The sequence below is a fragment of the Cyprinus carpio genome, chromosome B14 (genome assembly GCF_018340385.1).
Source record: "Cyprinus carpio isolate SPL01 chromosome B14, ASM1834038v1, whole genome shotgun sequence".
Classification (NCBI taxonomy): domain Eukaryota; kingdom Metazoa; phylum Chordata; class Actinopteri; order Cypriniformes; family Cyprinidae; genus Cyprinus; species Cyprinus carpio.
This window is the reverse complement of record NC_056610.1, coordinates 7165311-7192756: the sequence shown is the minus strand read 5'-3', so window position 1 is coordinate 7192756 and position 27446 is coordinate 7165311. Positions and strand designations below refer to the sequence as shown.

The window sequence follows — 27446 nt, the reverse complement described above, 5'->3', positions numbered from 1 at the left end:
AAAAACTAAACCTACTTTTTTTTTTTTTTTTTTTTTTTCCTTCTAGAAGAAATAACCTGTGAAGTTTACTACACAGTAGTTACTGCTGTTTAAGTCAGTGTCATCAAACCTGATTCCTCAGCAATGCAATCTCTTTAAAAATTAGCTTTCTTGTATTCGCTAGTATTGAAATCTTAACAAATATTATTTATCATGTTGTATTTATTTAATGTTGGAGTTGGCGTAGTAGAACTAGGGGCATAACGAGGTGGTAGGCAAAGGTTGTTTGAAAACCATTTTTATTTATGTAATTCTGTTTGTTGATATTTTGGTTGGAGAAAATACACAAATCAGATTTAAAAGGGTTAACTGATTTACCAGGTGATTTATTTATTATTTATGTATTTATTTTTATTCCTGCCATTAGTTCTTCAGCAAATGTTTAACAGAGAATGTTACAGAATACCACAAGTTTACAAATGCAAGAAAAGTGCTTATCTTTAAAATTTCCACATTTGAATTGATTTGTGAGAATTTATAAGTAAACAGTAAACTTTGTCTTGACTTTACAAATGAAATTAAGAGAGAGGAGAATTTCTAAAGTGACAGCTTTTCACAAGTTACTTGCAAAATGGTTGTCTAAATTAATTACATTTTGTTTTATGTAAGGTTCTAGAAATTCACATATAAAACTGAAAATCCTGAAACCTGATATAAACATTCAGACTCAGCAGTGGCTGTTTTATAGTTTAAATTTAAAAATTGTCAATAGATAGATCATAGACTATGTTCAGCAATGCTATACATGTTTTGCTTAGAGTGTGTTGTGATTAAAATGTCTTTATAAGGATGCATGGCCATTGTGAGATCTTTACACAGAAATTAATTTGACTGTTGTTGGTAAAAGTTATGAAAAATAGGGTGAAATTTGGTATCAGACCACAAACTATTGTCTACATTAAATTGTAAAGAGCAAAACAAATTATTTTGTCTTGGTAATATAAAATAAGAGAAAACGTATTTAGTTTCAGTAGTACCCGAATCAAGTACAAATTGCTCAAATTAATACTTGTATATCAGTGCAAATGCTCAAGTGTTTCAACCCCCCCTGTAGCTTTTAGTGAATCATAAACTGCAGTTAATGTAGAGGCCACTATGTGTCACTCTTGTTCCACTAGCCGTGTTAAAGGCGTGTCTCTCCTCCTCCTCCCAATCATGACCAGCCCCCCTCTCTCTCTTTGCTCTCTGTGATTCTCTCACCCTCTCCTTCATGTATCTCTTGTATTAAACCTCTTCACTAAAGAACGTAGGGTTCAGATGTGAAAAACCATCTAGACATTTATGGAATATTGTATGCGGATTTGGACTGTTTTAGAGGATTTTTGACGGATGCAAAACTTCCATGCTTTTGGATTTAGTGTCGCTATGGGTTTGTCCTGAGGATTGAAAAGGGATTTTTGGCTGTTTTCTTTTGTCTTTGGTAGCCCAAAACGGATCCTTTACTGTACTGGTATTAAACTTTCATCCATTTTTGATGCCAATTTTCGGAATTATTGTGGAGAAAAAAATAAGCAAACATGTTTATATCTACACAGAGGCATTTACTAGCCTGCTTCTCGTTTGCTTTGACCTGTCATTTATTGGAGGCTGTAACCGGACAGATCTCATACAGTGTATCGGAGGAGGTGAAACAGGGAACCATAGTCGGTAATATAGCTAAAGACATTAACCTTTCAATAAATAATCTGCAATCCAGGGGCTTTCGCATCGTGTCAGGTTCTAAAAAGCAGTATTTTAGTGTAAATATAGAGACGGGCGCTTTACAGGTGAGCGAAAGGATCGATAGAGAGGAGCTTTGCGCAGGCGTAATCTCATGCTTCGTTAATCTGGAAGCCGTAGTGCACGGTCCACTACAGCTCTACCGGGTAAGAATAGACATTCTTGATATTAATGACAACTCTCCAGTGTTTCCTATGAGCTCTGTAGTGATTAATGTTAGTGAAAGTACCGCGCCCGGTGTGCGCTTTCCACTGGAGAGCGCGCATGACGCAGACATGGGAGTAAATTCAGTAAAAACCTATAAGCTTACATCTAATGATTATCTCACTTTAGATGTACAAACTCATAGTGATAAGACGATCTCCGCTGAGTTAGTGCTTCAGAAGGCTTTGGACAGAGAGAAGACTCCGCGACTCGAGTTCACAGTGACTGCGGTTGATGGCGGATCGCCTTCCAGGACTGGAACCGTAATGATCGAAGTTAATGTGATAGATACAAATGACAACGCTCCAGTTTTTAATAAGCCATTATATAAAGTCTCCATAGCCGAGCACGCGCCAAAAGGCACCACAGTAACCAGACTACAAGCTCGAGATCTAGATGAAGGATTGAATGCGGAGATAGTTTACTCCTTTATAAATCGAACACCCCAAAATATTTTGGAGAAGTTTGAAATTGACGCCCAAAGTGGAGATGTCAGAATTAAGGGTGATATTGATAATGAGGAGAACACCGCTTTTGAAATTAGAGTTCAAGCCACCGATAAAGGTCAAGTGACTATGTCAGGTCATACTAAGCTTTTAATAGAGGTGCTAGACATTAATGATAACCCTCCCGATGTGAGTGTAACATCACTTCTTAGCCCAGTAGAGGAAAATGCGGGAAAGGGAACAGTAATTGCACTAATGGCGGTATCAGATCCAGACTCGGGTAAAAACGGAGCAGTGCGCGTTCGCCTTGCCAGCTCCAATCCATTTAAATTACAGTCGTCCTTTCAGAACTACTATTCATTGGTTTTAGATGGCGTGCTGGATCGGGAAAACGTCACGGAGTATAACATTACAGTCATTGCTGAAGACGAAGGGTCACCGCCAATGTCCAGAACTAAAGTAATACAAGTGCAGGTCTTTGATGTGAATGACAATGCGCCTCGCTTCCCAAATTCTGTAGTTTATGCATATCTGCGCGAAAACAGCGAAGTTGGCTCCATTATATGCACAGTGACGGCCTATGACGCGGATATCATGGAGAATGCACATATAACATACTCTTTACTGCAAAGCTCTGTCACTGGTACACCTGTTTCAGCGCTCCTTAAAGTAAACTCATTGACAGGAGAGATCGAGAGCATGCAGTCGTTTAACTATGAGGAGATAAAAACATTTGAGTTTAAAGTTCAGGCCACAGACTCTGGTGTTCCCCCGCTCAGCAGTAACGTGACTGTCAATGTTTTTATCCTGGATGAGAATGACAACAGTCCCGGGATTCTTGCGCCCTATTCCGAGCTCGGTTCCGTTAACACAGAGAACATTCCCTATTCTGCTGATGCGGGCTACTTTGTGGCCAAGATCAGGGCCGTAGATGCAGATTCTGGTTACAATGCGCTGCTGTCTTACCACATCTCTGAACCCAAAGGAAACAATCTGTTCCGAATCGGAACCAGCAGCGGGGAGATCAGGACTAAGAGGAGAATGAGTGACAATGACCTGAAAACTCACCCGCTGGTCATTTTGGTTTGTGATAACGGAGAGCCCTCACTGTCAGCGACTGTGTCTATTGATGTTGTGGTTGTTGAAAGCGCAGGTGACGTCAAGACTCCATTCAGACACGCGCCGATAAAGGAGGAGAGTTTCTCTGATTTAAATCTGTATTTGCTGATCGCCATTGTGTGCGTGTCCGTCATCTTTTTCCTGAGCCTCATCAGTTTGATAGCTGTAAAATGCCACAGGACAGACAGCAGTTTGGGCAGGTACAGCGCCCCGATGATCACCACTCACCCTGACGGGAGCTGGTCTTACTCCAAATCTGCTCAGCAGTATGATGTGTGTTTTAGCGCCGACACACTGAAGAGTGACGTAGTGGTTTTCCCTTCGCCATTTCCGCCTGCAGATGCAGAACTGATCAGTATTAATGGTGGAGACACTTTTACCAGAACACAAACACTTCCCAATAAAGAGAAGGTAAGGGATTAAAAGATTTTCATTACGATTCTTTGTTTTTATTTATTTATTTATTTTTAATTAGTGGGACATCTAGTTTTTCTTCTCATTGACTAGTTTTCATTGAAATACAATTGTATTACTACCTTCTGAGATTTAAAATGTTAAAAGTGGCTTAATGGTTAATATTGTTTTGCTGAAGTAAACAGACTTATAGGAATAACTTAATTAATTAATACGTAGTAAAACCAAAATTTCGCGCTTTTGTGGAGCTGTCCGTGGTTCTGAACTTGTCGTGGTCTTTTTGATGTACATCGCTGCAACTATTTCTGTTTCTCCTGTTGCTATATCCTAAAAAAATAAAAAATAAAAACGTGCTTAAATGTGAAAGTATAGCGATGCTGTACAACTGATTAATTGGAGTACGTATACTTTTTAAAATGTATTTATGATAGTACTTGTGTATTAATTAGTTTTATTATTTAGTTATATAAAGTCATCCTTGTAGTAATATTAGTGAATTGGATATTATAGAACTTCATGTTATTCGTAGTGAAATCTAGTTAAGGCTTTTAAAAAATATCTATTGATATAAAAGATGAAAACAGAATATGCAAATGCAAAATGAATGACGAATATGCCACCAACACAAAAATCTAAATATTTTATTATAGTATTAGTTTAAAAAATGACAAATAAATGCAATCGTGTATAATGATCTCCTTATGATATTTGAGGGGTTTTTAAAGGATATTAATTCATAAATCCGCGTGGTGTCACTATAGCCCGTTGAATCTCGAACTGTGTACCGTGTCTGGAAGCCCCTCCCGGTTTTAGTGGGGAGGATATTTCACAGGGCTTTGTTTCAGACAGACTGGACGTATAAGAGAGTGTATGAAGGCCTCGTGTTTTCTCGTCGCTAAAATGGAATATTGTCTAATATTTCTTTATTTGCATTGATGAACTCCTAATACCGTCTGCTATTTCGTGGATCATTTCGCGGGATTCACTGGATGTAACGATGTTCTCGTCGTACAGACGGAAATCTGTTGTGGCCTGTATCGTGCTCGTTGTTTTGGAGTGTTGTTGGGACGCGGTGTCAGGGCAGCTCTCTTATTCTGTTTCAGAGGAGGTGAATCCGGGAACATCAGTGGGAAATATCGCTAAGGATCTAAACCTTAATGTTCAGGAACTGGAGTCGCGCATGTTTCAGATTGTCACGGGATCCAAGAAAAAATATTTCGAGGTAAATCTAAAAACTGGGTTTCTTTATGTGAGCGAAAGAATAGACAGAGAGGAGCTTTGTGCCAAAGCACCTAAATGTACTCTCAGTGTAGAAGCGGTTATCAACAATCCACTGAAGCTTTATCAAATACAAATAAATATTCTGGATGTAAATGACAATTCTCCATCTTTCAGTGAGAAATCACAAACGCTAGACATTGCGGAAAGCACCCTGCCTAGTGTTAGATTCGCTCTACATCACGCTACAGACGCAGATGTTGGGAAAAATTCGATAAACACTTACAAACTTAGCTCGAACGAGTATTTTTCATTAGTTGTGCACAAAGGAGGAGATCAGAGTGTGTCTGCTGAGTTAGTGCTGCAGAAATATTTAGATCGAGAGAAACAGTCTGTTATACAGCTCACACTAACCGCTGTAGACGGAGGAACACCCTCTAAAACAGGCACATCTCTTATAATTATTAAAGTTTTAGATATTAATGATAATGCTCCTGCTTTCAGTAAGTCATTGTATAAAACAACTGTTGTTGAAAATGTGGCTATTGGAACGACAATTGTGGTGTTAAATGCGACAGACCTGGATGAAGGCACTAATAGCGATATTGTTTATTCTATAATTAAAAGAGATCAAAATAAAATTCTGCAGATTTTTGATATTGACCCGATTACGGGTGTTATCACAGTTAAAGGCAATATTGATTTCGAGGAGAACAATGCATTTGAGATCCGCGCACAGGCCAGTGATAAAGGACAGCCTCCAATGTCCACGCACTGCAAAGTCCTGGTGGAGGTGCTGGATATTAACGACAATGAGCCAGAGATAACCGTGACGTCACTCCTCACTACAGTGAAAGAGGACGCCAGTATTGGCACCGCTGTCGCTCTCGTGTCAGTGATTGACAGGGACGGCGGCACAAACGGTATGGTTAATTGCCTTGTGTCCAACAAAGTGCCTTTTAAACTTGAGACGAATTACAAAAATTATTATTCTCTAGTGGTGGATGGACCTCTAGACAGAGAGCGCGCGTCTGAGTATAACGTGACTATCACAGCTACTGATGAAGGGTCTCCACCTCACTCTAGCACCAGTGTCATTACTGTACACGTCTCTGATGTGAATGACAACGCGCCGCGATTTCCAGAGCCCGTCATTAATGTTTATGTGAAAGAGAACAGTCAGATTGGAGCTGTTATTCATACAGTATCTGCTTTTGATCCTGATGTAGGTGATAATGCTCGGATAACATATTCTTTACTAGAAAGCTCGAAAAGCGGCCCAGTAACATCCATGATCAACATAAACTCTGAGAGTGGAGATATACACAGTTTACAGTCGTTTAACTATGAAGAGATAAAAACGTTTGAGTTCAAAGTTCAGGCCAAAGACTCTGGTCTTCCTCCGCTCAGCAGTGACGTGTCTGTCAATGTTTTTATCCTGGATGAGAATGACAACAGTCCCGGGATTCTCGCGCCCTATTCCGAGCTCGGTTCCGTTAACACAGAGAACATTCCCTATTCTGCTGATGCGGGATACTTTGTGGCCAAGATCAGGGCTGTAGATGCAGATTCTGGTTACAATGCGCTGCTGTCTTACCACATCTCTGAACCCAAAGGAAACAATCTGTTCCGAATCGGAACCAGCAGCGGGGAGATCAGGACTAAGAGGAGAATGAGTGACAATGACCTGAAAACTCACCCGCTGGTCATTTTGGTTTGTGATAACGGAGAGCCCTCACTGTCAGCGACTGTGTCTATTGATGTTGTGGTTGTTGAAACCGCAGGTGACGTCAAGACTCCATTCAGACACGCGCCGATAAAGGAGGAGAGTTTCTCGGATTTAAATCTGTATTTGCTGATCGCCATTGTGTGCGTGTCCGTCATCTTTTTCCTGAGCCTCATCAGTTTAATAGCTGTAAAATGCCACAGGACAGACAGCAATGTGGGCAGGTACAGCGCCCCGATGATCACCACTCACCCTGACGGGAGCTGGTCTTACTCCAAATCTGCTCAGCAGTATGACGTGTGTTTTAGCTCCGACACACTGAAGAGTGACGTAGTGGTTTTCCCTGCGCCATTTCCGCCTGCAGATGCAGAACTGATCAGTATTAATGGAGGAGACACTTTTACCAGAACACAAACACTTCCCAATAAAGATAAGGTAAGGGATTAAAAGATTTTCATTGCGATTCTTTTATTTTTTTTTTATTTTTTGTTTTTTTTTAATTAGTGGGACATCTAGTGTTTCTTCTCATTGACTAGTTTTTATTAAAATACAATTGTATTACTAATTTCTGAGACTTAAAATGTTAAAAGTGGCTTAATGGTTAATATTATTTTGCTGAAGTAAACAGACTTATAGGAATGACTTAATATATTATTACATAGTAAAACCAAAATTTCGCGATTTTGTGGAGCTGTCCGTGGTTCTGAACTTGTCGTGGACTTTTTGATGTACATCGCTGCAACTATTTCTATTTTTCCTGTTGCTATATATATATATATATATATCTATATATATATATATATATATATATATATATATATATATATTAAACTTGCTAAAATATGGAATGATTGCGATGATGTACAACTGAATTATTGTAATACGCATATTTTTAAATTAATTTATGCTATTACCAGTGTATAAATTAGTTTTATTTAGTTCTATTAAGTCATCCTTATAAGTGAATAAGTGAATTGGATATTATAGAACTTCATGTTATTCGTAGTGAAATCTAGTTAACGCTTTTAAAAATATCTCTTGATATGAAAGAAGAAAACATAATATGCAAATAAAAATAGTTTTTTTGATGACGAAAATTCCCTCATATATTTGACACACACACACACACATACAAACAAATCTAAATATGTTATTATAGTAGTAGTTTAAAAAGGCAAATAATTGCGATCGTTTATGATGATCTCTTTATGATATTTGAGGGTTTTTTAAGGATTTTAATTCATAAATCCGCGTGGTGTCACTATAGCCCGTTGAATCGCGAACTGTGTACCGTGTCTGGAAGCCCCTCCCGGTTTTAGTGGGGAGGAGATTTCACAGGGCTTTGTTTCAGACAGACTGGACGTATAAGAGAGTGTATGAAGGCCTCGTGCTTTCTCGTCGCTAAAATGGAATATTGTCTAATATTTCTTTATTTGCATTGATGAACTCGGAATACCGTCTGCTATTTCGTGGATCATTTAGCGGGATTCACTGGATGTAACGATGTTCTCGTCGTACATAAGCAAATCTGTTGTGGCCTGTATCGTGCTCGTTGTTTTGGAGTGTTGTTGGGACGCGGTGTCAGGGCAGCTCTCTTATTCTATTTCAGAGGAGGTGAATCCGGGAACATCAGTGGGAAATATCGCTAAGGATCTAAACCTTAATGTTCATGAACTGGAGTCGCGCATGTTTCAAATTGTCACGGGATCCAAGAAAAAATATTTCGAGGTAAATCTAAAAACTGGGTTTCTTTATGTGAGCGAAAGAATAGACAGAGAGGAGCTTTGTGCCAAAGCACCTAAATGTACACTAAGTGTAGAAGCGGTTATCAACAATCCACTGAAGCTTTATCAAATAGAAATTAATATTGTGGATGTAAACGATAATGCCCCATCTTTTAGTGCTAAAACTCAGTATTTAGACGTCGCCGAGAACACTTTACCAGGCGTAAAATTTCCTCTTTCTTATGCGTCTGATAAGGATGTAGGAAAAAATACTGTGAGCACATATAAATTAAGCCAAAATGAGTATTTTTCTTTAGCTGTGCACAAAGGAGGAGAGCAGAGTGTCTCTGCCGAGCTAGTTCTGCAAAAAGCGTTAGACCGAGAGAAACAGCCTGTTATCCAGCTCACGCTTACCGGTGCAGATGGAGGAAATCCACCAAGATCAGGCACGTCGCAGATAATTATTAGAGTGTTAGATATTAATGATAACGCACCTGAATTTAGTCGCCCCTTGTATAAAGCTAATCTTCTTGAAAACTTGCCAATTGGTACCACGGTAATAATTATAAACGCAACAGACAAAGATGAGGGAACAAATAGTGAGATCGTTTACTCACTTAGGGAGACAGATCAAGATCACATTTTAGATATTTTTCAAATTGACCCGAATACTGGTGTTATCACAGTTAAAGGCAATATAGATTTCGAGGAGAACAATGCATTTGAGATCCGCGCACAGGCCAGTGATAAAGGACAGCCTCCGGTGTCCACGCACTGCAAAGTCCTGGTGGAGGTGCTGGATATTAACGACAATGAGCCAGAGATAACCGTGACGTCACTCCTCAGTACAGTGAAAGAGGACGCCAGTATTGGCACCGCTGTCGCTCTCGTGTCAGTGATTGACAGGGACGGCGGCAAAAACGGTATGGTTAATTGCCTTGTGTCCAACAAAGTGCCTTTTAAACTTGAGACGAATTACAAAAATTATTATTCTCTAGTGGTGTATGGACCTCTAGACAGAGAGCGCGCGTCTGAGTATAACGTGACTATCACAGCTACTGATGAAGGGTCTCCGCCTCTCTCTAGCACCAGTGTCATCACTGTACACGTTTCTGATGTGAATGACAACGCGCCGCGCTTTCCAGAGCCCATAATTAATGTTTATGTGAGAGAGAACAGTCAGATTGGAGCTGTTATTCACACAGTATCTGCTTTTGATCCTGACGTAGTTGATAATGCTCGGATAACGTATTCTTTACTAGAAAGCTCGAAAAGCGGCCCAGTAACATCCATGATCAACATAAACTCTGAGAGGGGAGATATACACAGTTTACAGTCGTTTAACTATGAAGAGATAAAAACATTTGAGTTCAAAGTTCAGGCCACAGACTCTGGTGTTCCTCCGCTCAGCAGTAACGTGTCTGTCAATGTTTTTATCCTGGATGAGAATGACAACAGTCCCGGGATTCTCGCGCCCTATTCCGAGCTCGGTTCCGTTAACACAGAGAACATTCCCTATTCTGCTGATGCGGGCTACTTTGTGGCCAAGATCAGGGCTGTAGATGCAGATTCTGGTTACAATGCGCTGCTGTCTTACCACATCTCTGAACCCAAAGGAAACAATCTGTTCCGAATCGGAACCAGCAGCGGGGAGATCAGGACTAAGAGGAGAATGAGTGACAATGACCTGAAAACTCACCCGCTGGTCATTTTGGTTTGTGATAACGGAGAGCCCTCACTGTCAGCGACTGTGTCTATTGATGTTGTGGTTGTTGAAAGCGCAGGTGACGTCAAGACTCCATTCAGACACGCGCCGATAAAGGAGGAGAGTTTCTCTGATTTAAATCTGTATTTGCTGATCGCCATTGTGTGCGTGTCCGTCATCTTTTTCCTGAGCCTCATCAGTTTGATAGCTGTAAAATGCCACAGGACAGACAGCAATGTGGGCAGGTACAGCGCCCCGATGATCACCACTCACCCTGACGGGAGCTGGTCTTACTCCAAATCTGCTCAGCAGTATGACGTGTGTTTTAGCGCCGACACACTGAAGAGTGACGTAGTGGTTTTCCCTTCGCCATTTCCGCCTGCAGATGCGGAACTAATCAGTATTAGTGGAGGAGACACTTTTACCAGAACACAAACACTTCCCAATAAAGAGAAGGTAAGGAATTAAAAGATTTTCATTGCGATTCTTTTATTTTTTTTTTATTTTTTATTTTTTTTTAATTAGTGGGATATCTAGTGTTTCTTTTCATTGAGTAGTTTTTATTGAAATACAATTGTATTACTAATTTCTGAGACTTAAAATGTTAAAAGTGGCTTAATGGTTAATATTGTTTTGCTGAAGTAAACAGACTTATAGGAATGACTTAATATATTATTACATAGTAAAACCAAAATTTCGCGCTTTTGTTGAGCTGTCCGTGGTTCTGAACTTGTCGTGGTCTTTTTTGATGTACATCGCTGCAACTATTTCTATTTTTCCTGTTGCTATATATATATATATATATATATATATATATATATATATATATATATATATATATATATATATATATATATATATATATATATTAAACTTGCTTAAATATGAAATGATTGCGATGATGTACAACTGAATTATTGTAATACGCATATTTTTAAATTAATTTGTTATTACCAGTGTATGAATTAGTTTTATTTAGTTCTATAAAGTCATCCTTATAAGTGAATAAGTGAATTGGATATTATAGAACTTCATGTTATTCGTAATGAAATCTAGTTAACGCTTTTAAAAATATCTCTTGATATGAAAGAAGAAAACAGAATATGCAAATAAAAATAGTTTGTTTTGATGACGAAAATTCCCTCATATATTTGACACACACACACACACACACACACATACAAACAAATCTAAATATTTTATTATAGTAGTAGTTTAAAAAAGCAAATAATTGCGATCGTATATGATGATCTCTTTATGATATTTGAGGGGGTTTTATTGATATTAATTCATAAATCCGCGTGGTGTCACTATAGCCCGTTGAATGTCGAACTGTGTACGTGTCTGTAAGCCCCTCCCGGTTTTAGTGGGGAGGATATTTCACAGGGCTTTGTTTCAGACAGACTGGACGTATAAGAGAGTGTATGAAAGCCTTGTGTTTTCTCGTCGCTAAAATGGAATATTGTCTAATATTTCTTTATTTGCATTGATGAACTCGGAATACTGTCTTTTATTTCGTGGATCATTTCACGGGATTCAATGGATGTAATAATGTTCTCGCCGTACAGACGGAAATCTGTTGTGGCCTGTATCGTGCTCGTTGTTTTGGAGTGTTGTTGGGACGCGGTGTCAGGGCAGCTTTCTTATTCTGTTTCAGAGGAGGTGAATACGGGAACATCAGTGGGAAATATCGCTAAGGATCTAAACCTTAATGTTCAGGAACTGGAGTCGCGCATGTTTCAGATTGTCACAGGATTCAAGAAAAAATATTTCGAGGTAAATCTAAAAACTGGGTTTCTTTATGTGAGCGAAAGAATAGACAGAGAGGAGCTTTGTGCCAAAGCACCTAAATGTACTCTCAGTGTAGAAGCGGTAATCAGCAATCCACTGAAGCTTTATCAAATAGAGATTAATATTGTGGATGTAAACGATAATTCCCCGTCTTTCAGCGAGAAATCACAAACGTTAGAAATTGCAGAAAGCACCCTGCCTAGTGTTAGGTTCTCTCTCCATCAAGCTACAGACGCAGATGTTGGAAAAAATTCGATAAATGCTTATAAGCTTAGCTCGAACGAGTATTTTTCTTTGTCTCTACACAAAGGAGGAGATCAGAGTGTATCTCCTGAGTTAATGCTGCAGAAAGCTTTAGACAGAGAGAAACAGTCTGTTATACAGCTCACACTAACCGCTGTAGACGGAGGAACACCCTCTAAATCAGGAACATCTTTAATAATTGTTAAAGTTTTAGATATTAACGATAATACTCCTGCTTTTAGTAAGCCCTTATATAAAACAACCGTTTTAGAAAATGTGCCCATCGGAACAGCAATTGCGACGTTAAATTCTACAGATCTGGATGAAGGTAGTAATAGTGATATTGTTTATTCTATAATTAAAAGAGATCAGAATCAAATCCTGCAGATTTTTGATATCGACCCAAATACTGGTGTTATCACAGTTAAAGGCAATATAGATTTTGAGGAGAACAATGCTTTTGAGATCCGTGCACAGGCCAGTGATAAAGGACAGCCTCCAATGTCCACGCACTGCAAAGTCCTGGTGGAGGTTCTGGATATTAACGACAATGAGCCAGAGATAACCGTGACGTCACTCCTCAGTACAGTGAAAGAGGACGCCAGTTTTGGGACCGCTGTCGCTCTCGTGTCAGTGATTGACAGGGACGGCGGCAAAAACGGTATGGTTAATTGCATTGTGTCCAACAAAGTGCCTTTTAAACTTGAGACGAATTACAAAAATTATTATTCTCTAGTGGTGTATGGACCTCTAGACAGAGAGCGCGCGTCTGAGTATAACGTGACTATCACAGCTACTGATGAAGGGACTCCGCCTCTCTCTAGCACCAGTGTCATTACTGTACACGTTTCTGATGTGAATGACAACGCGCCGCGCTTTTCTGAACCCGTCATTAATGTTTATGTGAAAGAGAACAGTCAGATTGGAGCTGTTATTCACACAGTATCTGCTTTTGATCCTGACGTAGGTGATAATGCTCGGATAACATATTCTTTACTAGAAAGCTCGAAAAGCGGCCCAGTAACTTCCATGATCAACATAAACTCTGATAGTGGAGATATAAACAGTTTACAGTCGTTTAACTATGAGGAGATAAAAACATTTGAGTTTAAAGTTCAGGCCACAGACTCTGGTGTTCCTCCGCTCAGCAGTAACGTGACTGTCAATGTTTTTATCCTGGATGAGAATGACAACAGTCCCGGGGTTCTCGCGCCCTATTCCGAGCTCGGTTCCGTTAACACAGAGAACATTCCTTATTCTGCTGACGCGGGCTACTTTGTGGCCAAGATCAGGGCTGTAGATGCAGATTCTGGTTACAATGCGCTGCTGTCTTACCACATCTCTGAACCCAAAGGAAACAATCTGTTCCGAATCGGAACCAGCAGCGGGGAGATCAGGACTAAGAGGAGAATGAGTGACAATGACCTGAAAACTCACCCGCTGGTCATTTTGGTTTGTGATAACGGAGAGCCCTCACTGTCAGCGACTGTGTCTATTGATGTTGTGGTTGTTGAAAGTGCAGGTGACGTCAAGACTCCATTCAGACACGCGCCGATAAAGGAGGAGAGTTTCTCGGATTTAAATCTGTATTTGCTGATCGCCATTGTGTGCGTGTCCGTCATCTTTTTCCTGAGCCTCATCAGTTTGATAGCTGTAAAATGCCACAGGACAGACAGCAGTTTGGGCAGGTACAGCGCCCCGATGATCACCACTCACCCTGACGGGAGCTGGTCTTACTCCAAATCTGCTCAGCAGTATGACGTGTGTTTTAGCTCCGACACACTGAAGAGTGACGTAGTGGTTTTCCCTGCGCCATTTCCGCCTGCAGATGCAGAACTGATCAGTATTAACGGAGGAGATACTTTTACCAGAACACAAACACTTCCTAATAAAGAAAAGGTAAGAGATTTATATAACAAGAAAGCGCTTTAATTAAAGCTTCTCTTTCTACTTAGAATTTTTCGTGCTCAGTTTTGCTTATTCAGATGCTTGCTTATTCTTGCTTATTTCTCCCTAAATTAATCTACTCTCTTAGCACGAAAGTTTAAACTTCAGTTTTATCTTCTTTCGGACCGACATATTCTGTCCATGGTGCTGAAAACGCACATTTTCGTATCTGCTTTTCATTCAGGGGGTTCGTGTGTTGATCGTTGTGTTGTTGCATTAATTAAAAAAAAAAAAAAAAAAAAAAAAAAAAAAAAAACATTATTTAAATAAAATGTAAATAAACAAATAATTTTTAAATAAAAATATAGGTTTGAATTGTGTAATGAAATAGTGTATATGATCGCAGCGCTGCTCTGTTTATGTTATGCTGCAAGTCACCAAACCAATATTTGTTTATTTGTTGAAAATCTGTTTCTGTAAATGTCTGTGTCTGTATGAGTACTACTTGAACATTTCCAGCACATTTTAATAATCCAGTAATTCTATTGATAACTCTGATCATTTTGGTCACTGTAATCGTGATGAATTTTTCGTGCCATTTTCTATCTCTAATAAAAATAACTAAGTAAACTAACTGATAAAGTCAAGTCAAGTCTGCTTTATTGTTAATAAAAACTTAAAACGGTTAAAAATAAATATTTTTGAAATAGACAAAAAAATGGCATTAAGTTATTAAAATAGTTACTTAAAATGAAAGGGGCTACTTTAAGTAAATAATTTAAGCCAAAGGTGTTCGGCTGGCAAAAAAAAAAAAAAAAAAGAAAGAAGTAATATATGTCCGTTTCAGGTGTTCTTAATGTTTTGTACTTATTATTATTGTTGTTGTTGTTGTTGTTGTTAAGTGTGTGATTATTGTTTTTGTTTTTTTTATTTATATTATGAGCAGATAGCCAGTATGATGTGGACACTTCCTTCATTCTAGACTTTATCAAATATATTTTAAATTTATGCTCCTATAACCGAAAAATTAATCATATCAAAATATTTCAATTAGAAATAGTGTAGTTTGCAGATGTCCGCATGATGTCACTAATCTTTCATTTTACTCGAGAATTTTCCTGACTCCACTAAGCTCCGCCTCATTTTGTAGCTTCCGGAGCAGAGGGGCTTTGTTCAGAATTCGCCATTGTGTCTGGAAGCTGCTGTAGTGCGTGATTTCTTTTGAACATTTGCTCAGATACTATGCTGTCAGAATTTTATGATTTTGGCAAATTCAGAAGATTGAGACAATGGCATCCAAAGGGCAATCAAGATTTCGGGTTTGGAATTATGTGTACATTCTATGTTGGCTTTGGAATATAGCGGGCGGACAGCTGGTGTATTCAGTGTCGGAGGAAGCAAACACAGGCACTACAGTTGGGAATTTGGTGAAGGATTTAAATCTGAATATTCCGGACCTTGAGGTTCGAGGGTTTCATATTGTTCCTGGACCGAACAAGAGGTATTTCGATGTTAATACTAAAACTGGAATTCTCCACGTCAGAGAGAGAATTGATCGAGAAGAGATTTGCGAGCAGAATATTAAATGCTCTCTGCCTTTAGAAGCCATGATTAGCTCACCATTGAATATTTACCGATTTGAAATATATGTTGTTGACATTAATGACAATGCACCAGCATTTCGGACATCAATAACAAATTTGAATGTCAGTGAATCAGCTTTTCCGGGGGAGAGGTTTCCTTTAAACAGAGCATTTGATGCTGATGTTGGAGTTAATTCGGTAAAGAACTACAAACTGAGTCCGAATGAACACTTTTCTCTCGATGTTCAGAGCGGAGGAGATCAGAGTGTGTCTGCTGAATTGGTGCTACAGAAAGCTTTAGATCGTGAGAAACAGCCTGTGATCGATCTCACTCTGACCGCTGTAGACGGAGGAAAACCACCGAAATCCGGTACAATGCAGATTGTTGTTAATGTTGTGGATATTAACGATAATATTCCTGTTTTCAGTAAGTCTTTGTATAAAGCTCGAATCAATGAGAATGCGGCGCCTGGTACTCACGTTATAACTGTTCAAGCTGTTGATTTAGATGAGGGCGTAAACGGTGATATAATTTATGCAGTTGTCAACCACGACAATGACAAAAATGTAAATGCGTTTTCGATAAACCCTGAAACAGGTGAAATTACTGTGCAAAAAGACGTTGATTATGAGCAGAGTACTGCAATAGAACTCCGAATACAAGCAAAAGATAGAGGTTATAACCCGAGGGCTGCACACTGTAAAGTATTGGTCGAGGTCGTGGATGTCAATGACAACATACCAGAGATATCTGTGACGTCTTTAGTGAACGCTGTTAAAGAAGATGCTCCGATTGACACAATGGTTGGAATGATAACTATAACTGATAGTGATGCTGGCAAAAACGGACAGGTAACTTTGAAGATTCATGGCTCTGCTCCTTTTAAAGTTCAGAACTCGTACAAGAATTATTATACTTTAGTTGTTAATGGGCCTTTAGACAGAGAGCGCGCGTCTGAGTATAACGTGACTATCACAGCTACTGATGAAGGGTCTCCACCTCTCTCTAGCACCAGTGTCATCACTGTACACGTTTCTGATGTGAATGACAACGCACCGCGCTTTTCAGAGCCCGTCATTAATGTTTATGTGAAAGAAAACAGTCAGATTGGAGCTGTTATTCATACAGTATCTGCTTTTGATCCTGATGTAGGTGATAATGCTCGGATAACATATTCTTTACTAGAAAGCTCGAAAAAACGCCCGGTAACATCCATGGTCAATATAAATTCTGATAGTGGAGATATACACAGTTTACAGTCGTTTAACTATGAGGAGATACAAACGTTTGAGTTCAAAGTTCAGGCCACAGACTCTGGTGTTCCTCCGCTCAGCAGTAACGTGACTGTCAATGTTTTTATCCTGGATGAGAATGACAACAGTCCCGGGATTCTCGCGCCCTATTCCGAGCTCGGTTCCGTTAACACAGAGAACATTCCCTATTCTGCTGATGCGGGCTACTTTGTGGCCAAGATCAGGGCTGTAGATGCAGATTCTGGTTACAATGCGCTGCTGTCTTACCACATCTCTGAACCCAAAGGAAACAATCTGTTCCGAATCGGAACCAGCAGCGGGGAGATCAGGACTAAGAGGAGAATGAGTGACAATGACCTGAAAACTCACCCGCTGGTCATTTTGGTTTGTGATAACGGAGAGCCCTCACTGTCAGTGACTGTGTCTATTGATGTTGTGGTTGTTGAAAGCGCAGGTGACGTCAAGACTCCATTCAGACACGCGCCGATGAAGGAGGAGAGTTTCTCGGATTTAAATCTGTATTTGCTGATCGCCATTGTGTGCGTGTCCGTCATCTTTTTCATGAGCCTCATCAGTTTGATAGCTGCAAAATGCCACAGGACAGACAGCAGTTTGGGCAGGTACAGCGCCCCGATGATCACCACTCACCCTGACGGGAGCTGGTCTTACTCCAAATCTGCTCATCAGTATGACGTGTGTTTTAGCTCCGACACACTGAAGAGTGACGTAGTGGTTTTCCCTGCGCCATTTCCTCCTGCAGATGCAGAACTGATCAGTATTAATGGAGGAGACACTTTTACCAGAACACAAACACTTCCTAATAAAGAAAAGGTAAGATATTTGTATTAAAAGTGAAGAAAGCGCTTTAATTAGAGCTGGTGTTTCTACTTTGAATTTTCGTGCTCTATATAGGCCTAGTTAATTCAGGTGATTTTATATCAGGTTTGAGGGAAAATAAGAATAAGTTTTACCTTATTTCTCCCTACGTTAATCTACGCTTGTTGCACAATGGTTTTAACTGCAGTTTTATCTAATTTTGCACCGACATACTCTGTCCATGGTGCTGAAAACGCATATGTTCTTTTCTACTGTTCTTTCAGTGGGTTCGTGAGTTGATGAAAATTAAAAATTATTTAAAATGTAAAATTTAAATTAATTAAATTAGAATTAAATCATACATTTAAAAATACTCATTATTTTGAAATATAAAATATAAGGTTGAAATGTGTAATAAAGCAGTGTTTATGACCGCAGCGGTGCTTTGTTTACCGTGAAAACAGCGCTATTTCTTCTGTTTCATAAGCACCTGCTGTCAAACAGTAGATTTAAGCTTTTATTCAGCCTGTCTGTTGTTTTTGTTCAGACCAATGCGAAACCTGGACCAACAATTTGTGGTAAATCTTAATTGGTAGATGGAAAACAAACTAATTTGCCTTCTAAAAATGTCTAAAACGCTATAATAATAAAGTAGCCTATGTAGAATTTTTATGAAGCAGATAAAAACTCTATAATGTTTCATTTGGACCAATAAATAAATAAATAAATAAAGGCTGAAATGTGAGGTGTATCATTTTATAAAACTTTTGTCAAAATTTTATTTAAACATGTGATACATGTTAGTAGATATGTTATGCTGTATGTTACCCAACCATTATTTTTGATTTGTTCAAAATCTGGTGATTTCAAATTAATTTGTGTGTGTGTGAGAGAGAGAGAGTACTTGAACATTTCCAGGACTTTTTCTTTTTTTTTTTTTTTTTTTTTTTTTTTTTTACAATACAGTAATAATATTGATAACTCTGGTCATTTTGTATACTGTATAATCGGGATGAAATTGTCATGCCATTTTATAGCTCTAATAACAATGTCTATGTAAACGAATCTTGATAAAAACTTTGAAACGGTAAAAGCAAGGTTTTTGAAACAAACATGCAAAAATAAATAAATAAATAAATAAATAAAAAATTGTGCGATTAAATTATTGAAATATTTATTTAAAATAACAGGTGGTACTTTAACTAAATAATTTAAGCCAAAGGCAAAGGTTTTTGGCTGACCAAAAAAAAAAAGGTTTAACAAACCCTGCACTAAAAGAAGTATTATAAGTCCGTTTCGGGTCCTCTTAACCTGTCTTGTACTTTTTTCCCAGTTATTAAATTGTCTTGTAAAGTGTGTCATTTCAATGCCACTGTTCTGATTATTGCCAGTATGATGTGGACACTTCTTCCATTCTAGGCATTATCAAATTTATTTTAATTTTATGCTCCTTTAACCGAAGGCTTAATCATATCAAAATATTTTATTTAGAAACAGTGGAGTTTGCCGATGTCCGCACGATGTCACTAGCCTTTCATTTTACTCGAGAATTTTCCTGACTCCACTAAGCTCCGCCTCAATGTGTAGCTTTTGGAGCAGAGAGGCTTTGTTCAGAATTCGCCATTGTGTCTGGAAGCTGCTGTAGTGCGTGATTTCGTGTGAATATTTCCTCAGCTATGCTGTCGGATTTTTATGATTTTGGCATATTCAGAAGATTTAGACGCAATGGCATCCAAAGGGCAATCAAGATTTCGGGTTTGGAATTATGTGTACATTCTGTGTTGGCTTTGGAATATAGCGGGCGGACAGCTGGTGTATTCAGTGTCGGAGGAAGCAAACACAGGCACTACAGTTGGGAATTTGGTGAAGGATTTTAATCTGAATATTCAGGACCTTGAGGTTCGAGGGTTTCATATTGTTCCTGGACCGAACAAGAGGTATTTCGATGTTAATACTAAAACTGGAATTCTCCACGTCAGAGAGAGAATTGATCGAGAAGAGATTTGCGAGCAGAATATTAAATGTTCTCTGCCTTTAGAAGCCATGATTAGCTCACCATTGAATATTTACCGATTTGAAATAAATGTTGTTGACATTAATGATAATGCACCCGTATTTCGGACATCAGTCACACATCTGAATATTTCCGAATCAACTATTTCAGGGGAGAGATTTCCATTGCAGAGCGCGTTTGACGCAGATGTGGGCAGTAACTCATTAAAGAGCTACAAGCTGAGTCCAAATGAACACTTCTCTCTAGATGTACAGAGCGGAGGAGATCAGAGTGTGTCTGCTGAATTAGTATTGCAGAAAGCTTTAGATCGAGAAAAGCAAGCTGTAATTCACCTTACACTGACAGCTCTAGACGGAGGAAAACCTCCCAAATCTGGTACAACAGAAGTTATAGTTAAGGTTATTGATGTTAACGATAATATTCCTGTTTTCAGTAAGTCTTTGTACAAAGCTAAAATTACTGAGAATGCAGCGCCTGGTGCTCATGTGATAACGGTTCAAGCTGTTGATTTAGATGAGGGCGTAAACGGTGAGATAATGTATGCAATTGTCAACCACAACGATAAAAATGTAGATGCATTTTTGATAAATCCAGAAACAGGTGAAATTACAGTAAAAAAAGATATAGATTATGAGCAGAAAAATGCAATTGAACTTCGAGTACAAGCAAAAGATAAAAGTAATAACCCGAGAGGAGCACACTGTAAAGTATTGGTCGAGGTCGAGGATGTCAATGACAACATACCAGAGATATCTGTGACGTCTTTAGTGAGCGCTGTTAAAGAAGATGCTCCGATTGACACAATGGTTGGAATGATAACTGTAACTGATAGTGATGCTGGCAAAAACGGACAGGTAACCTTAAACATTCATGGCTCTGCTCCTTTTAAAGTTCAGAACTCGTACAAGAATTATTATACTTTAGTTGTTAATGGGCCTTTAGACAGAGAGCGCGCGTCCGAGTATAACGTGACTATCACAGCTACTGATGAAGGGTCTCCGCCTCTCTCTAGCACCAGTGTCATTACTGTACACGTTTCTGATGTGAATGACAACGCGCCCCAGCTTCCAGAACCCGTCATTAATGTTTATGTGAAAGAGAACAGTCAGATTGGAGCTGTTATTCACACAGTATCTGCTTTTGATCTTGATGTAGGTGATAATGCTCGGATAACATATTCTTTACTAGAAAGCTAAAAAGCGGCCCAGTAACATCCATGATCAACATAAACTCTGAGAGTGGAGATATACACAGTTTACAGTCGTTTAACTATGAGGAGATAAAAACGTTTGAGTTCAAAGTTCAGGCCACAGACTCTGGTGTTCCTCCGCTCAGCAGTAACGTGACTGTCAATGTTTTTATCCTGGATGAGAATGACAACAGTCCCGGGATTCTCGCGCCCTATTCCGAGCTCGGTTCCGTTAACACAGAGAACATTCCTTATTCTGCTGACGCGGGCTACTTTGTGGCCAAGATCAGGGCTGTAGATGCAGATTCTGGTTACAATGCGCTGCTGTCTTACCACATCTCTGAACCCAAAGCAAACAATCTGTTCCGAATCGGAACCAGCAGCGGGGAGATCAGGACTAAGAGGAGAATGAGTGACAATGACCTGAAAACTCACCCGCTGGTCATTTTGGTTTGTGATAACGGAGAGCGCTCACTGTCAGCGACTGTGTCTATTGATGTTGTGGTTGTTGAAAGCGCAGGTGACGTCAAGACTCCATTCAGACACGCGCCGATAAAGGATGAGAGTTTCTCTGATTTAAATCTGTATTTGCTGATCGCCATTGTGTGCGTGTCCGTCATCTTTTTCCTGAGTCTCATCAGTTTGATAGCTGTAAAATGCCACAGGACAGACAGCAGTTTGGGCAGGTACAGCGCCCCGATGATCACCACTCACCCTGACGGGAGCTGGTCTTACTCCAAATCTGCTCAGCAGTATGACGTGTGTTTTAGTTCCGACACACTGAAGAGTGACGTAGTGGTTTTCCCTGCGCAATTTCCTCCTGCAGATGCGGAACTAATCAGTATTAATGGAGGAGACACTTTTACCAGAACACAAACACTTCCTAATAAAGAAAAGGTAAGACATAACATATAAAGCATTTTTTTTCCCCAGACACAATTGTCAAATTCGAAAAATAACAAAACAATGTTTTGCCATATTTCTAAAATGTACAGATAATGAGAAAAGTAATGTTTTAACTGATACTGTCATGTTATAGTTTTCTTTTCGAAGCCACTTGGTGTCAGTATTGAAGTGTTTTGCAACTTTTGTGAGCGCCCACATTGGCTCCTCCTCAATATCATTTGATCGCGCGCTTATGCCCTTTGTTCTGTTTCGTCTTTATGGCTGTAAGCATTAAAACGAATTGGCATATAGGATAATTTAACCAAAGAATGGCACCTGTTTTATTAATATTGACTAAATAAATGCGCAATGGCTCGTATAATTCTTCTTGGTGGGACCGTTTTTTGTCAGGTTTTGCTGCGCTTGCTGTCTATAGCTTCAGCCCAGATCGCATATTCCATTTCAGAGGAGGTGAACACGGGGACGTTTGTTGGAAATGTCGCAAAGGATCTTAATTTGAATGTCCAAGAACTGGAATCACGCGGATTTCATATCCCCGCAGTTTTGGGAAGGACATATTTTGATGTCAATTTGAAAACCGGTGTTCTGTTTGTCAGCGAAAGGATCGACAGGGAGGAATTTTGTCCAGCCTCACCGCAATGTTCAGTGAATTTAGAAGCCATTGTTGATAATCCGTTAAACCTGTTTCGCATTGAGATAAACATTTTAGACATTAATGACAATGCTCCGTCGTTTCGTATGAATTCTAAGCAATTTCATATTTCAGAATTGTCCTTTGTTGGAGACCGATTTCAGCTGCCTAGAGCGTCGGACCCTGATGTAGGAGCGAACTCGGTTAAAAGCTACAAGCTGAGTCCAAACGAACACTTTTCTCTGGATGTACAAAGCGGAGGAAAGCAGAGCGTGTCGTCTGAGTTAGTATTGCAGAAAGCTTTAGATCGAGAAAAACAGCCTGTGATCCAGCTCACACTGACTGCTGTAGACGGAGGAAAACCTCCCAAATCAGGTACAATGCAGATAGTCATAAATGTGCAAGATGTGAATGATAACGCACCAGTGTTTGGTAATGCTCTTTACAAAGTGCAACTTGTTGAAAATGCACCAGTGGGAACATTAGTCATAAATCTAAATGCCACTGATGTAGATGAGGGTGTGAATAGTGAAATTGTTTATTCTTTAGTGCACCAAGACAGCGATGACAAAGCAAATAGCGTTTTTAAAATGGACTCTTCCACCGGCGTGATTTCAGTGCAGGGCAGTGTGGATTTTGAGCAACACAATGCATACGAGATTCATGCTCAGGCTAAAGACAAAGGGTCGAGTCCGCGATCCGCGCACTGTAAAATATTAGTAGAGGTTTTGGATTTAAACGACAATGAGCCAGAAATATCATTAATGTCACAAGTGAACACAGTAAGGGAGGATGCTAAAAAAGAAACAACGGTTGCGTTGATAACGATATCGGACAAAGACTCGGGAAAGAATGGGAATACGCATGGGAAAGTGGTAGGTGATGTTCCTTTTAAATTACAGTCGTCGTATAAAAACTATTATTCTCTTGTAGTGGATGGGCCGTTGAATAGAGAGCATGTTGATCGATATAATGTCACAATCATGGCGTCAGATGAAGGGACCCCGCCTCTTTCTGCCACTCGTGTTTTTACAGTATATGTATCTGATGTTAATGACAATCCGCCATGTTTCCCAAATCCTGTCATAAATATCTTCGTAAAAGAAAATGGCCCTAAAGGCCAAATCATTTACACTATTTCAGCTGTTGATCCAGATTTAGATGAAAATTCCAAAATTACTTATGGATTATTGAAACCACTTCATAAATCTGGAAATACATATTCTGCTGTTAGTATAAACCCTGATAGTGGGGATATACACAGTTTACAGTCATTTAACTATGAGGAGACAAAAACATTTCAGTTCAAAGTTCAGGCCACAGACTCTGGTGTTCCTCCGCTCAGCAGTAACGTGACTGTCAATGTTTTTATCCTGGATGAGAATGACAACAGTCCCGCCGGTTCTCGCGCCCTATTCCGAGCTCGGTTCCGTTAACACAGAGAACATTCCCTATTCTGCTGATGCGGGCTACTTTGTGGCCAAGATCAGGGCTGTAGATGCAGATTCTGGTTACAATGCGCTGCTGTCTTACCACATCTCTGAACCCAAAGGAAACAATCTGTTCCGAATCGGAACCAGCAGCGGGGAGATCAGGACAAAGAGGAGAATGAGTGACAATGACCTGAAAACTCACCCGCTGGTCATTTTGGTTTGTGATAACGGAGAGCCCTCACTGTCAGCGACTGTGTCTATTGATGTTGTGGTTGTTGAAAGCGCAGGTGACGTCAAGACTCCATTCAGACACGCGCCGATAAAGGAGGAGAGTTTCGGATTTAAATCTGTATTTGCTGATCGCCATTGTGTGCGTGTCCGTCATCTTTTTCCTGGGCCTCATCAGTTTAATAGCTGTAAAATGCCACAGGACAGACAGCAGTTTGGGCAGGTACAGCGCCCCGATGATCACCACTCACCCTGACGGGAGCTGGTCTTACTCCAAATCTGCTCAGCAGTATGACGTGTGTTTAGCTCCGACACACTGAAGAGTGACGTAGTGGTTTTCCCTGCACCATTTCCGCCTGCAGATGCAGAACTGATCAGTATTAATGGAGGAGACACTTTTACCAGAACACAAACCCTTCCTAAAAATGAAAAGGTAAGCCTTTCTAGGGGGCCTCTATTTGTCCAGTTAAAATATAGTTTTTCCCCTGAAGTTTCCGTGTGTGCTTTTACGTAGTTCCAAGTCTTGTATTGAGTTCTTGACACCTCTGCAGAATCACGGGCCTTTTTAGGTTGCCTGAGACCGAGAGCTCTCCGTGGTGCTGAAACACACTGATAAGCATGGGTTGAATCTGTCCAGCAACAGTGTGCTGAACTGAGCAGTATTTTTATGGTACCTATATGGAATACCACATTTTATGTTTGGCCAAACTGTACTATAGCTGTTATTTTATTGTTATTTTTATTTATTTTTACTTTATTGCTTTTTTCCCCAGTTCTGGCCACTTGTATTTTGCAGAGAATACTACGTTTGTTTCTAGGTCTGAACATGAGTCACACAGCTGTCACGTGGAGCGGATTTATCGCTGCCTCCTCATGTTGGTTAAGGAGGCCATGCCTGGCTTCTGTGCTCCCCTTGGATGATCTCTGGCATGTAAACAGCAAAAAAGATGCTGTTACTGGGCTTAAATTTGCCAATGTTATTTTACAGAACACATGCCTTTTCCCTATTTTTTTATTTTTATTTTTTTGCTTACTGCAGGCAGTACTCATTACTGGTGGTGCTCCTTTTCAACCTCTTTGTGTGCCTTTCAATTATTTTAGAAGTTATTTCCCAATTGAATTTTCATTTAAATTCACTTTGTAAACAGGGTTTGCAGCTGAGGCCTCCCAGCAGTTTAAACCTGTATTTTATTATTTGTGTCTCTCATTTTATTATTTGCATGGTTTGATATTGTTAATGGCCAGTTGAATTCTTAGCAGTTTAAACCTGTATTTTATTTTTTGCATGGTTTGATATTGTTAATGGCCTGTTGGATGCTTTCTCTCTATCGTCCCTATGCTTTTAAGTCGATCTGGTTGTGTTTGTCTCTGCTGTACACTTTAGTGTATTTCATCAGTTATATGCATGAGGATGATTTAGATGGTCTCTAAGCAACATATTAGTGTTCTAACTTTGGTCATACTGTGGCTAAACAAATATCTTAATGTTATCTATTCTGCTTTTTTTACAGTACACCTGCAGGTTTGTGCTTTGCTATATATATATATATATATATATATATATATATATATCTTAATGTTATCTATTCTGCTTTTTTACAGTACACCTGCAGGTTTGTGCTTTGCTGTGTTTTGTTGTGTTAAGCAGAACCACACAAAGCAGAATTCAGCTCTGTTATTGTCTCTGCACCGGCTGAGATTTTCCTTCTAAGCGGATGCATGTTGCCTGTGTGGGAGAACGAGTGGGGGATGGGAGAGAGAAAAAGAGGGACAGAGAAAGGGAGGAGAGTGGGGGTGTTGAGGAAGGAGAGATGGGATAAAAGGTAGAGGGAAAAATTAAAAGAGAGAGAGAGAGAGAGATGGGACATGTAGTGGGGGAGGGGTCGGTAATTTTCCGTTCTGCGCTGCAGGAGCCTATGGTTTGCAGGCTAAGCTCATAGTTCTTACATCATCACTGTCAATCACACCGAAGCCCCACCCTGTGCTCCAGTTCTGCTGAGGACAAGAGTCACTGTGACAACAACCGCAAACACAGTCATGCTGTTTATAGAGTGAGTGGTATGTGTGTGTGTTTGTGATAGTTTGTTTATATGAGCAGAAGTTGTGCATTTGATATTTGTTGACCAGCAGTATGAATAAGACTGTCAGCAGCAAAGGTTTCATTACAGTCCTGCACTGACTCTGGCTTGTACAGAGCATTACATTGAATTCATAAGCACATTACCAAGGTACAGTTCAGCTAATTGCTTTACATTTTAGTAATATGTCTTAATGCAAAGAGGTCCACTCGTAAGAAGAGAAACTCAATTCAACATCAGTTGTGCTGCAGGATAGATTTATTATTCACAATATATTCTTTTGCAGTGATTTTTTTTTTTTTTTTTTTTTTTTCAAGACAATGTCATTAGAACATTTTCCTTCCGATACTTCTTTGTATCATGACTTGCAAGAATGAGAACGTTCATCAAAAAAAAAAATTTTAAATTCCAAAATTAATGCAAATGTTTTTCAACTCCTAAAATATCCGTTGGTACATTTCCACTCTTTGTCCATCAATCAGTTCAAATCAATCAATTTGTAACTCTGATTTAACTATCCGTTTGCAGCATCATTTTAAAAAGAATCTGTATTGCATGATTTTCTTAGCACATAATATTTGTTGTAACTAGCCTTAAACATTTTGAATAAAATGGGCAATAATAGCTGTTTGGTTAGGGTTATGGTCACCCTGACTCCCTGAAGTGAGTTTAGAGCAAAATAAACCATAAAATATTGAATATTTTTAACCATTATAAAATATAATTACCTATTCGTAGTTATGTCCTACAGTTATGAGCTAGAGCACATGATTTATTAGCACAATCATTGACCAGTTGTTAATCGAGTAACATGTGTCTTTTGTTCCCTTTACTCCTCTGTCTCCCTCACTTCCTGTCCAAACACACGCCATAATAATGTTACATTGCGATCTTGGCACTTAGTGTATTTTCTTATCCCTTCATCTTCAGGTCGTCATAGCAACTGGGCTCTGTTTCTTTACAACCAACCAATGCAGCATTTTGCCACACCCACACACACTGTGAGAGAGACAGAGAGAAAGCAAGAGGGGAGAGAAAACGGGAAAGAGCATGCAGAGTCTGTGTGAGCAGAAAGGGTG

At 39.4% G+C, this 27446-nt stretch overlaps 5 protein-coding genes and 1 pseudogene across 5 annotated transcripts; all 6 read left to right on the top strand.

Moving 5' to 3' along the window:
• The first annotated feature begins 692 nt into the window (after nucleotides 1-692).
• Nucleotides 693-3950, top strand: LOC109101886 (protocadherin alpha-3-like). The gene has a single exon (XM_042737892.1). It carries the CDS (start codon nucleotides 1557-1559, stop codon nucleotides 3948-3950), a length of 2394 nt encoding a protein of 797 aa, XP_042593826.1. The 5' UTR covers nucleotides 693-1556.
• Nucleotides 3951-4396: 446 nt separating this feature from the next.
• LOC109075528 (protocadherin alpha-3-like) lies at nucleotides 4397-7332 on the top strand. The gene has a single exon (XM_042737890.1). The coding sequence runs from the start codon at nucleotides 4939-4941 to the stop codon at nucleotides 7330-7332; it is 2394 nt and encodes a 797-aa protein (XP_042593824.1). The 5' UTR covers nucleotides 4397-4938.
• Nucleotides 7333-7830: 498 nt separating this feature from the next.
• LOC122139587 (protocadherin alpha-3-like) lies at nucleotides 7831-10782 on the top strand. Its single transcript, XM_042737891.1, has one exon. The coding sequence runs from the start codon at nucleotides 8389-8391 to the stop codon at nucleotides 10780-10782; it is 2394 nt and encodes a 797-aa protein (XP_042593825.1). The 5' UTR covers nucleotides 7831-8388.
• Nucleotides 10783-15064: 4282 nt separating this feature from the next.
• On the top strand, nucleotides 15065-17936 carry LOC109101882 (protocadherin alpha-3-like). Its single transcript, XM_042737889.1, has one exon. It carries the CDS (start codon nucleotides 15525-15527, stop codon nucleotides 17919-17921), a length of 2397 nt encoding a protein of 798 aa, XP_042593823.1. The 5' UTR covers nucleotides 15065-15524; the 3' UTR covers nucleotides 17922-17936.
• Nucleotides 17937-18087: 151 nt separating this feature from the next.
• On the top strand, nucleotides 18088-22006 carry LOC109101877 (annotated as a pseudogene).
• A 339-nt stretch (nucleotides 22007-22345) lies between these two features.
• Nucleotides 22346-24064, top strand: LOC109101876 (protocadherin alpha-3-like). The gene has a single exon (XM_042737714.1). It carries the CDS (start codon nucleotides 22346-22348, stop codon nucleotides 24062-24064), a length of 1719 nt encoding a protein of 572 aa, XP_042593648.1.
• The last annotated feature ends 3382 nt before the right edge of the window (nucleotides 24065-27446 follow it).